The 13,034-nt window shown below is 33.6% G+C and overlaps 1 protein-coding gene across 2 annotated transcripts in view; it reads right to left on the reverse strand.

Annotated features, from left to right (window-relative positions):
• Nucleotides 1–561: 561 nt before the first annotated feature.
• The window catches only part of LOC129988803 (low-density lipoprotein receptor-related protein 1-like), a 51,854-nt gene continuing 39,381 nt past the window's right edge, over nt 562–13,034 (reverse strand). The window contains exons 25-31 of one of the 2 annotated variants that reach the window (XM_056097074.1): nt 12,593–12,816; nt 7,542–7,754; nt 5,759–5,955; nt 3,581–3,809; nt 3,358–3,507; nt 1,839–2,028; nt 562–844 (exon numbers count right to left, since the gene is read on the reverse strand). In XM_056097074.1, coding sequence (XP_055953049.1) covers nt 677–844; nt 1,839–2,028; nt 3,358–3,507; nt 3,581–3,809; nt 5,759–5,955; nt 7,542–7,754; nt 12,593–12,816 — 1,371 coding nt within the window. In that variant the 3' untranslated portion in view covers nt 562–676. The remainder of the gene's footprint in view (nt 845–1,838; nt 2,029–3,357; nt 3,508–3,580; nt 3,810–5,758; nt 5,956–7,541; nt 7,755–12,592; nt 12,817–13,034) is intronic. The other variant, XM_056097075.1, reaches the window with a different exon arrangement.

The following is a 13,034-nucleotide window of genomic DNA, read 5'->3' on the forward strand; positions in this document are numbered from 1 at the left end:
TTAAGTCCTCATGAGTAATTTATGCCAGTTAAGATTGAAAAGTTATGTCTGATGGTCTCAGACGGTAATCGATTAATATTTTAAGCGATATTTACAATGAAAATATTTACCAGATATGACAAGTTTAAGTAGAAATGGCAATTGAAATTGAACTTAACAAAGTTTTGTCACTAATTTTATCGTACCATTCACACAGCATTTCGCTCCAGCTATCGGGCGTTAATTTGCTTAGTTTTCAGGATCTATCAATGCCCCAAGACACGCGCATGTGCAGTCCAATTTAATTAGTCAATTCTCGTTAATAGTCAATTACGATGCCTATCTTCTATATTAACTTGCTTCATACCTAGTTTTGCGAAAACGAGTTGACTATTCATTGAAGAAACTGAATTGTGAACAAAAATTGTAGTTTATTAATTTGAATTTGTTAGTTGATGTCAACATCTTTAACAATTTAACGTGGGGAAACGAATATATGAAGGAAAAAATTATAAAAGTCAACACTGATTTTACTCAAACACAAGTAAATGACAACATACGAAGACATTGAAAACGCCCCACTAAAAACAAAATCATATTAGTTTATTAGTTTAAAACGTAACATTAAAACCTACTGAAATTAGACGACAAAAATTTACAATATAAACAGACTTCATTAACCCCCCTGTATTTATCTCTAGAAGTGGATTATCCGCTCCGTCGTCTTGAGGCCGCTCAGCGGAGTTTCATTAATGCAGAGTTGAGAGCTCTCCCGAGTCTGGCTTTCACTGGCAAAGGCCGAGTCATCGGAATCGTAAGAGGGCCACCTTTTGAAGTCGCCATAATCCGATTCTGAATCAACGAACTGAAAGTGAAATAAAATTGAAATACAGGTATGATCAACACTGACATAAGCTAATCTTCCCAGAACTTTCTTGCATAATCTAATAAAAGTGCTATCCCCACCTCACCTTGCATTAAATTGTGGACTTGGTAAGGCAGTAAATGCTATTAATGGCATTTGGGAATGGTTAGAAAATGTAGATCTTTCGCTCGATTGCTTATGGTAACTATCGTGCTATTCTTTGAGATTAATCTCGAGCACATGCTTATTAATACTCGAACGAATTTGAGAGTATCCCCCCCCCCAATCGACTGAAAACGAAATTTGATAAAGAACTACGATTATCACAAATTACCATATTTAATTTTATATTCAAGTCTGTCTTTGTTTTCACAAGCATGCAAACACGATAATTCAAACAATAAATCAACCCCTGGATAGATTTGGTTCAAAGTTTGAAAGGCATGGATTTTACGGTTGGAAAAAATTAATAACTCGTGTTAATATATTCCATCTCTTGTACCGTTTGCAAAAGGAGATTAATATTTTATAACCCAGACTAACTGATAACAGTTTAAACCCTAGAATATAAGCATAGTTACCTTTGGATTATGCAAATGATATGCCAATGAAAGAACATCTTCAAGAATATCATAACTATCATATGTAGCAATGCAAAAAGAGGGAAATAAAAGTGGAGCGGTGTAGTTGATATTGTTACACGGAAAGTCGATTCCATTATTTTAATAAATTCTAACTTTGAATTACAACCGAAATGAAAGCCAAGTTACTTTTACAAGAGAATTTCAGTTTACAGAATTTTAATTTTCATCCAGCCAATATTAAAGACTGCCTAGCCAAATTAAAATCAAACTGCTGGTACAGCATAGAAATTTGGCATAAAGCAAATACTGTTGTCGATAAGTATTGGTCAACAAAGGATTATCAGGGAAAAACTTAAATAATCAAAAATTAGCGATAAAAGTCAAATAGAAAAGAGGCGAGAACTGCTTACCACCCTTGGTTTTTTGCCGAACAAAGTCTTGCCAAAATTTTTTTGCTCAAAGCTGCCCTGCTTTCCGAGCACGAGTTCGTCACAGGCGCTTCCGTCATCCGTGTCCCCTACTAACCTACCACTTTTTCGAATCCAACCGGAATTCCGGAAGGTCACGGCAATGCTGTCGCTCATTTTCGACAATCTCTCCCTAGGAAAATACAATCGACTGTTAACAAGGACAAGGATAACAGGAACGCCTGTTACGATTAAACTAATTTCAGTTCTTTTTGAATGAAATTGTTTGTCAATGTCTATTAACGCGAGATATTGGTATTAAATAAAAAAAGTCATTCCTATTATCTAAAAAAGTTTTGTAAAAGAGTTAAACACTCAGACTAGCAGATTTCTTCAGAAGAATTTGAAAACGAACACTGAAACAAACAAACACTGACAGGCAGTTCCTGCAATTTTCAGGATTTTAAGGGGGCAGAAATTAGAAAAAATTCAAGCTAACAAAGCAACATCAGCATTTGTTTATAGAATCAAGTTTATATTGCCACTAGAACAATGGCAGCACGATATATTTCATTTAGATGAATTTCGCAATCTAAAACATCGTGCAACTTAAGCTTTGTTATCAACTTTAAAAATCCGATTTTAAATACATAGAAGTTGTAACTCGCAAACAAAATTACCTTCGAGTCGCCATCGTAGTTATCTTTCAAATAGGTTAACATTAATTTCCAAATACTGTGCAGGTTGCCAGTTATTGCAAGTAAACAAAGTGCTCATTAAATGACGGAAAATTTCAACATTGTCTGTAAATGCAAAGGCAAAGCATTTCGATCATACTGCGATTCGCTATTCAAACGAACGAGTACTTTAACATTTTGATCCTCCTACGATATTGTTATTGAAATGGTTGATTAGTGTACGAATTGAACCCATTTATATAGTATTCGTTTATTGATGTATGCATTGATATATCATCTATATTTACTGTAGACTTAAATTGATTTGATTCTGGACTAATAAAAATCGCTTCTTACTGTATATTATTGCATTTAAAATAGTTTGATTTTTAGTTTGATTCCTATGGTGAATAAGGTTCTTGGCATTAAACTAGGTTCCAGTATTGGGATATTTTTTGCCAGTGCGCAATTAGGACTTATTTGCCAAGAAAAAAACCAATGAAATGCACAAAATGTTAGGCATGCTATTTTTAGTTTTTGTTCCAGAAATTTAAGTTGTTTAAAGATTTTTACATTTCTTTGAAATGTATTTCGTTTTTTCTATCGATGACTATTTTATCTGTTCGCCTAGCTGTCCACTGCTCTTTTCGTGACTCATCTCTAGCACTTGTGCCTGTCCATTTTCCCCTTTTCTTGCCAACAAAATAGTAATTACAAATTTTTAGTGTTAAATTGTTACAAAGTGATATAGAAATTAAAGACGGGATTGTTTCATAATTCTGTTTGAATTTTCATAGATTTAAGTTAATGGATATGAAGTTATTAACAATATGAAGAATTGTTACCTGTTCTGGCGACATACCAGTGTCACCATTATAACAGCACAAACGAAAAGTATGCCTAATATTACGCCAACGACCCAACTGTAGTCATAAACATCTTGGGTTGCAGCCATTTGTACTTCACATCGATCACCTTTGAAGGCATAAGAGCATCTAAAAAAGAGAATTTAGCAAGTCAGAAAGCACTTACTGTAGCCATAATAGTTAAAAGTGTGTTTATACTTACTGGCAATGAAATTTTCCACCACTGGCTATACATTTTGCTCCGTTCTCGCAATAGTTAGGAGGACATGGCGCTTCTGTAGTAGTTTCAATAAATTCTGCTGCTTCAGTGGTTGTTAATTTTACACAATCCGAATGCGCTTTCATATAGCTAGCACTGCATTTGCATACGTAACTGGTTCGAGTTGGCAGACAGATCTGACTACAACTGCTGTTGGCACAACGATTTATACCTGTAAATTTAAAAAAAAATGTAAGTCAATTTTCTTAAATTGAATTTACACTGGATTTGTTTAATGTAGTAAAATAATTCTTGGGCATATTACGGAATCTTGTTCTGGATCCTTGGATGCTACATGCGATACGAAGCTTCACAAATTAAAAATATTTGGGTCGAAATTGACTTCAAGTTTATTATTCTCAAGTTGTATATTATGATTGTGTAAATGATTCTGAAAATTAGTCTTTATCTGACGCTGGTGAATAGAATAGCCCAATTATGATAAAATTAAGTTAATAGAAGTTAAATACGTAGGAACAATAAACATTAAGTATTCTATGGAATTGAAGTTGAATCAATGATACTAATCAAAATAGAATGCATAATCTTGCACAAGAAAAATGGATTGTCCCTTGAGATGTATTTAATATACTAATTAGACGATATATCCCATTTGATATTGATTGCAATTTTGATTTTTATAATAATGAACATTTGACATTTTGAAGCGTTCCCAAGTGATTTTTGCATTTTTAAATACTTAATTCTGTCGCTTAGTTGCAGATTTGGAACTAAAAACAAATTCAAGAATTGGCATTTACGAATGTACATTAGAATGTACGAATTAGCATTTCATGCACTTTGCTGAACATTTTGTCAAAGTCGATAAAGGAAAAACCTGCACTACTGCTACTGTACAATCATGATTGATCTTTCGATTTCAGTACTCTATTATTTGAAAGCGAACGGAGTTTGTGTTGAGATTCCCACCTCACTGCAGCCATAAGCTGCAACCTCTGGATCCCAGTGTGTATGGCCCGCTAAAAAAAAAAGACGTGAACAGTGCATGCGATTCATGGCATAGAAATAAACCTGGAAAAACAAAGATTTACGATATTCCAGGTATTATAGCGACTGCTCTACCACTGGCTACCACCGAGAGCAATATAACAGCTGGCTTTGCAGCTACTGGAATAAGTCGGCTGAATCCAGACCAATTTTCCTATTCAGAATTTCTCTGAGTTACATTATATGTGGCTTGAGGACGGTCTGTAACGCATCTCAGAGTGATTCTTCAGCTTTAGATTGCATTTGTTCTAATCTGATGCCTACTGATCAAGATGAAATTTCCAAAGCAGAGCATGAAATAAATGGCACTCAACCACTGCAGGTTTTATTATCCCCAGATCCCAAAGTTTTGACCCCACATACTGTTTCAGCGTTGGAAGAACTATGGTCATTACCAAAGGCTGGCACAAGACAAGGAACAAGAAAAGGGCAAAGGACGAGGCAGACTGCTATTTTGACAGATACCCCGGTGAAGGACACTTCAGGCAGAAAAACAAGCCGTTAAGATAAAAAGTTAAAAACAATTGTGAAAATCAAGACTATGTCCTACACAATAAAACTGAAGAAAGAACAAAGAGGAAAGTGGTCAAAGACAAAATGCAGATAAAGAAAACATTGGAGCGACAAAAAGAAACATTTTTTGCAATGTTAAGTCATCTGAGTTCATTTAACCAAGGTAAAATTCTTAAAACCAAAAAATGTGCAATTTAGTAGAATTCAATTATTTAAACGTTAATTTAATAAAATTCCTAGTTAATATATATTTATTTTCTTTTTAGATAAATACCTACAGCATGTTAAGGAAAGATACAAATATATAATGCCAACCTGCCCCGCGTATGGTGCCGAAGTACCCCGGCCCCGGGGCACGTTGACACCGATGGAGTTAGCTCATTCAAATCGATATTGCTCGCTTATTTTTTTTAAACAAACTGTTATTAATTCCATTTTATAGTAGACAAAAGATGCAAGAATGTTTTGGTACACATATCAGCAATTTAATCATTACGAAAAGAAAAAGAAAAAAATTCGTAAACAAAATTAGGGGAGACTGGGGCAGGTTGACACTACTTATTTTTTTCAACAAAATTTATATTTAAGAACTTTTCTCACCTTTGGGTTGCTTTACTTTGTGGACAACCATAAGTACTTCCGATTTAACATTTCCTCTGTGTAATGTCATGCAGTTTCTGCCATCAAACTTGCTGCAACGAATCAAACTGTCGGTACCCCAATCTGACCAGTAAACATAGTCTTCGAACATTGCCATACTGAAAGGGTAATACAAGTCATCGGCCACGACAGTTCTCCTGAAATGAAATGAGATTTATGAAATCGTTCTACAAATCATAATTTAAATTCCATAAAGGACAATTGCCATTTGAGTTGATTACAACTGTTAATTTTTCGTATTAAGTTGAACGAGGGCCATTTCTTTTAGAAGAATTTTTTTATATTTAAACAGTGATCAAACAGTTGGAAAGAAGTGTTAAACTAAAGAAAGATCTTCCATCGGAACACCTTGCTATATGAATTCTGAATCACTAGAACTGTACCTTTAAATGTCAGTCCTTATCGCCCTTGATTCTAAATCATAAGAACCTTCAAAATCGCAATGGGATTGTCGAAGAAACTAATTTCTATTTAATATTAAAATAGTTACATCTCCTTATGGATACAAGACTAATTTAATTTATGAACAGTTCTAAATTATAACAGAAATAGCCAATTCCGAAGATGTCGTTTAATTCATAATTTCACAGTTTTCTAACAAAGAAATTCTCTTTAAAATGCAGTGTACATTTCTACTTGATCCCTGTTTCATCAAAGTTGAGTTTCTGTAAAAAGTCTAATTGCATTTGGGCATGCTCAAAAATTTCAATGGAAGATTTCAGTCTACTTTCTCCATCCACCGATTTAATATTAGTCCATATATGATTTATGGACACTGTACATTTTGAAGAAAGTAAAATTTCAAATGTGCGATTAACATTTCAGGCAATTCTTTTTCGACGTTTTGGTTTCATCAGGCTCTTCGGAGTCGCTTTCATAAGTTCCATTAAATTGCTACAAATTTTTAACCAGCAAGAGAGGTCTCCAAAACTTTCTCGCATATTCTCCAATAAAAGGTATTATCCTGGCGAACATCTTGCATGAAATTGGCGTACAATAGTTGCGAAATATTAACCTTTGACATGAAGTCAGCATTTTTACCGAATCTATAGCGTCATCCTTGGCGAGTTTGGCTATTAATCTCTGGCATGCAGTTAATAGTATCAAAAATCGAATGTGTTTAAGATACGTTATTCACAATCGATCGAAATCAAAATTTGACATAGAACTATAAATGTAGTCGCAAAATCCCATGCAAAATTTGATATATTTAAGTCCTTGTGTCTTTTAATTATCATGTTTACATGTTTCTGAAATTACAGACCGACAGACAATCCCTTGTTGGATGTGTTAAAATTTAAAGGTGTCTGGACTATAGATGTTTATTATGAGTATCGAATCTTATCAATGAAGCTCTCTTCGTTTTGTTTTCGTGTTAAATTATATTCGAACAGCTGGATAGGCAGACAGACTTTCTCTAAGCGGAAGTTTGACAGAAATTTACAAATTTGGTATAAAGACGGTACACCATATTTCATCCGTCTAGATCAAAGCGTTTGATGCATCTTTATCACAGATGGACATTTTCCAAAAGAGTTTCCCGAACTCGATGAGGTGAACACGTGGAGAATCAAAAACTGGAGTTCGAGTTTTTTTTTTTTGTGTGACCATTATTACACTTTCTATACTACGAATACGAGGAAGTAAAAATGACAGGGATTAAGTCGTACTTGTTCCAATATAAATACTTTAACCATTTTTGTAATGTAGAGTCTGAATGTACCTCTTTAGTCCATGAAAATCCACACATTCCATGATATTGAGCTTGGCATCCGTCCAGTAGACCATCTTCAAGATGTGATCCACTGTCACAGCTGTGGGCCATATGACTCGCTCAGTGACAATCTCCACGCGATGAGATCCATCCAATTCCGCCCTTTCCAGAAGACCAGCACCTTTTTGGCGAATCACTTCCCACAAGCTCCAGAACATAAGGCTACAGAAAATAAAAACGATCGACTTCGTTAATTATATTTTTAAACACATTGCATGGAAAAACTGCAAATATACGAATCTATTCGACAAAGACAACGCCATATGCATAATGCCTTTTCAAATAAAAAGTCGCACAATGAGTGGGCCGTAGTGAAAAAAGTTTCGAAAATGAGGAAAGCTTAGAGTTAAAAAATGTGTGTTGATTTCTTTGATCATAAAATATGCAATATCGAGTGAACTTCTGGAGTTCAAAGAGTGAAAAAATTTGCAAATGGAATTCTATACTAATGCTTATGATTTTTTAAATATGAAAGTACACTGAAGGCTAGAATTGCATTGTAAAAGCGACCTTGCCTGAAATGTTTTCATGAAGCAAAAAAAAAAAAAAGTTTATTGTATTTCTTCCAATTTCTCTAAAGGAAATACTGAATACAAATGCGAAAATGTCCCGCTTATGATGGCAGTCCCAGGCTATGTCTGTTTGAGACCATTTTCGAGTAGTGACGAGTCTAATCATAGACACTCAAGGCAGGGCACATTTTGAAAGTTCCTTTCATAAACTGGTCAGTCTAATTTCACATTTAAACACGTTAAAATAGACGAACTTGTAGTTAAGTGAATCTTTTAGTTGGAAAAAAGTGCACATATTAAAATTACGCAGTCAGAGGGTTAAATCATTATTTAAATGCGATGTTTTCAAGTCCAAATATTTTTCAAACAAAGTGAACTGATATATATTACACGATAATAATACGATATAATAAAAATATAATAGTAAATATTCTCTAAATGCTAAAAAACGAGGGATGCATTAGAAAATGAACCGATTGCCAACCCGCGGAAATCGCGAGATACGCACCAGGAGGGTTAAGTATGTTATATAATATCTGTACATGTTCATAAAAAATTTGATTAGTTCTAACTTATTCCGAGAAGTTATCTTTATTCTAATTATAAGCTAAAAGTCTGTACAAAGGCCTGCTTACAATACTCATTAAAAAATTTGGAATCAGATCTCATAAAAGCTTATTAACTCCAAAACAATCATTACAAATGGAGCATTAAAGTTGAATATCCTTTCAGTAGCATTGAAGATATATAGGCCTTAGATTTATTATTGCATACTTTCCATATACATGAAATTGAAATGAACACTAGGGATTTTATGTATTTATTACAATTTGCATTAAAAATGGGAACCTGACCAATTATACTTGGCAAAATATACATATAATATTAAATAATTTACAAATTTTGAAACTTGTTTAATGACATTTTTTAAAAATCTTCTTGCCTGGGGTTCCCATCAGATCAATTCTAGGCAGTTGTCTGATCAAAAATATAAACATCTCGGAGTCACGAACAAGTAGATACAGTCACGATGAGAAACCATTTATTTCATAAATTTCAAAAGGAATATCAAGAGTGCTCATTATGTATTCCAAAAAATTTCACAAGTTATGCAGCAGATTACTCGTAATAGTAATTAATATTGGGGCAATGCAGTATTGAAGCTTTTCCGTAAAAGCTTTTCTATACTTAAAGTTCAGTGTGTGTGTGTGTGTGTGTGTGTGTGTGTGTGTGTGTGTGTGTGTGTGTGTTGGCGCTCTACAGGCCAGACCGTTTGACCAACATCTACCAAATTTGGTACACGTATACCTTGGAGGTCGGAAATGTGCACCTGGGGTCCCTTTTCGAATTTTTAATTAGAATTTTAATTATTAATTAAAAACTAACTTTCCTGCCAAAACAATCTTCATTTTTGCCATCGCCAAATGAGTAAGGCTTCAATTTCAATTTTCAATGAGGGTAGGCTTAATATCTTTCGGTCGATTATTTCAAACGATTCTTTTTATTTTCTTCATGTTTGATGCATTTAAAATTCAACATTGTTAATTAATCGATCTCTGAGGATGAATCCGAGAAAGTTTTGTTGACAAATTCTCGAGATATTACATAAATTAAGAAAGATATTCTTTAGTGCCCATGAAGTTAAAACGCTCAGTGACTTATGAGTAATCATATTATAAAAAAATACTTTGTTTCATCAAAAAATATTATATTAATTGCAGATTAATTCTTTCCACTTTAATTTAAAGCATAAATTCTACGGGAGTTAACAGAAAATGAGAGAGATACACATTACGTTATGACTGAAGGCCTTTATAATATTATGAGTGAATTATACGACTATCAAAATTTGAAGTTTTCAAATATTTTGATGAAGCTATTAAAGTAGGAATTGCATAAAATTAATTATTAAAATTTTAACGAACATTAAGATTGGCGAACCGGCTGGTCGCCAAAGGCGGCTAGTATTAAAATAATTGCGTCTCAAAATGTACAAGGGAGATTGTTCCGAATTGCATAATGTCAAAATAAAAAGCAATTGCATAATCTAATATATAAAAATGAATTTTTGTTCGTAGTCTATGCTCTGACGTTCCATTCAACCGATTGCGATGAAACTGGCTCAACTTATTGCTTGCACCTGCGCGAAGGTTATATTTTAAACTTGACAAAAAGATAAACAGTAAACGGCAAACGTCTTTCGGAGTTGATCGCACATATATCAAACAATAAAATTGTTATGATTGATTCTAATCAATGCGAGTGAAATGAAATCGAAAATATTTAGTGCAAGCTATAATATCTCTCTTCTCATTAAAGAATAGTCATCTATACAGAATGTTGTCATTGAGCATGCACAATAATTTGTCTGCGACAATCCGAACACATTCCGAGTTTAGCTCACACATACAAAATAGAATTATTATCGATGCCGATAAAGTTATATAACTGAAATTTTCCAGTGCAAACGGTTATTTTTCTAATTATTCAGTGAATCGACAAATGATGTTTGTTATACAAGTTGTGTTGATTGTTTCAATAAAAAATATATCCCCAAACGTTCGTCACTTAATAGATATACCAACGCAGCACGTAGAAATAAGTCAATTCGAGCTTCTCAAACAAATGAGGAACGATAAGCGAGCAATAAAGCAGATCGTTTACAAATTGCAAATTCACGTGTTTCAGAATTTCAAGATCACCATGTAGCAAGAATCGAAAGACCACGTTTATATGCTACCTGCTCACGCGCATTAGAATCAGAAGACCAATCTGCGGCAAGAAGCGAAGGCACCAATTCTTAATGGAAAGTCGATTGGAAAAGATGTGCTCATTCCACGCGTTCCCATTATTCCCGCCGACATCCTTTTTGATTTCAAACGACTGCAGTTCCCCCATTCGACTTGCCTTCTCGATGACCAACAAGGCGCAAGGTCAGTCACTTCAAGTGCGCGGACATGTTTTTCACATGGCCCGTTGTATGCTGGATGCTCACAAGTCGGACAGCCAAGTTTTTACTGTAGTCGGGAAGAACAAAATATTGGTCTTCCAGAAAACACTTGAATAATAAAGTTAAAAATGAATTATTTGTACTTCCCTTTTATATATCATTGAATTTCAATGGATATATTCATTGCCGATAAAAATAAATCGTTCTATTATTCATAATTAAACAAGACAACTATTTTAAAATTTCAAACGATATTTCTAGAATTATTTCCTCTGCGGCAGCAACAAGCCGGGTTCCAGCTAGTGTCTAAATTAGTTGCAATGTATGCAATGCATTTATAAATTCTTAATTAGTTTTAAGAATTTACAAATGCATTGCATACATACGTAATTAATTCTTCGTAATGAAACTAGTTCCCAGGAAGAAATTGCAAACGCGTCTAAAAGTATAATTGTAACATAAACAAATGCAAAGAGTTCTGGCGGACATTTCTGCAAAAAACAATTACTGTTGGGGCTTGTTGAGAGGAAGTGTGTTTTGTATGCGATACGTTTATTAATCATTACCACCTATGAATCTTGTACACTTTAGTATCAAGTTTCTTGGATCAATAATTAAATCGATCAAATTGACAATTAGCTTCCGATCAATTTTAATATCATCGTAGTTAATGGTTTCTGCCCTAGTTAGATGCCTCATACAAGCAGATATGTAGACTCCAGAATTTTTTTTAATATAAAATTTAAAGACTGCTTCTACAAAAGCTTTATTATAAAAAGTCTGCCTTGATAAACTATATATTTGAACAAAGTATCAATGTTATTAAAATTTAGTTTCCATAAAATGGATTCCACTCGAGGAAGAGGCACTTATAAAAACTGCCGCAGTCATTCAGAGCCAACACATTTGTATATCAAAGTTTATGCAATTCTGTCACATTTGAGAAAACTTAACATTTGTTTTCTAGGATACACTTCTCCGAGTTATACACTTTTACGTTTTGAATTAACTTCTAATGACTCGTTTTTGTTAATAAAATAAAACTTCCATGATCATAACAAAACACGATTTAAACATAGCCAATTAGAAATGCACGTAAATTTAAGACAGGGCAGATAAAAATGCCAACAAACAAACAGGTAAAAGTTTAATATTTCTTTCCAATGATGTATGGCAACAGCTTTTTCTTCGTACTATGAACTGAATATTTTAGTCGAATATGAAAAAACTGGTCTTTCAGTTCATCTACAATAATTTTCGAATAAGAGGGTTTGGGGTGAATCTTCCGTAAGTAGAAATAACCGCAAGTTTTAACGAAAACTCTTAATAAAACTTGAAGACCTTTCACTTAAGATTATTCAGATCCAAGAACCTTTTATATGGAGCTAATTCTCCTAAAACACTTTCCGCACGATTTTTAAAAGCTCTTGCCTGCTCCAATAATGAAGTTTAATTTTTATCTTAAGCGATATTTCGAGATTATAGATTTAATAAAGGTTCGTTTTTTTAAGCGGCGTATTTTAGATTTGTATACTTACCCTGAATTGGGAGCTATATCGAAACTATTTATGTGAGGCGCTACATTTTGTATGACAGTTGTGCAATACTTCCCATCTTTGCTACAAGCTATTATGCTTCCTTCGTCATCTGTGTAGTAGATATTTTTGGCAATCCAATCCCAACGCAGAAAATGAGGTCTCACTGGTGTTGTCAATAATATATCTTGTTTATTCGCATTTAAGATATAACTGTTTATAGTTCCCTAAAAGAAAATTCATTAGTTTAATAAAGGTAATTATGAGTGAAGGTAAAGTTAAATATTTAAATTTTTGAAACTCTAAAATCAAATGAGCCAATCCGTTAAATAATGGCTTAATATATGGTTTGAAAAACTTTTCAGGCGATTCATTTTTATTTTGGTTAGTAACTTTGCAGACTAAAGAGTGTTCTTGAAATTTGTAAAATGGATTTCATAAATCT

This window comes from Argiope bruennichi, chromosome 10 (genome assembly GCF_947563725.1).
Source record: "Argiope bruennichi chromosome 10, qqArgBrue1.1, whole genome shotgun sequence".
NCBI classification, from domain to species: Eukaryota; Metazoa; Arthropoda; class Arachnida; order Araneae; family Araneidae; genus Argiope; species Argiope bruennichi.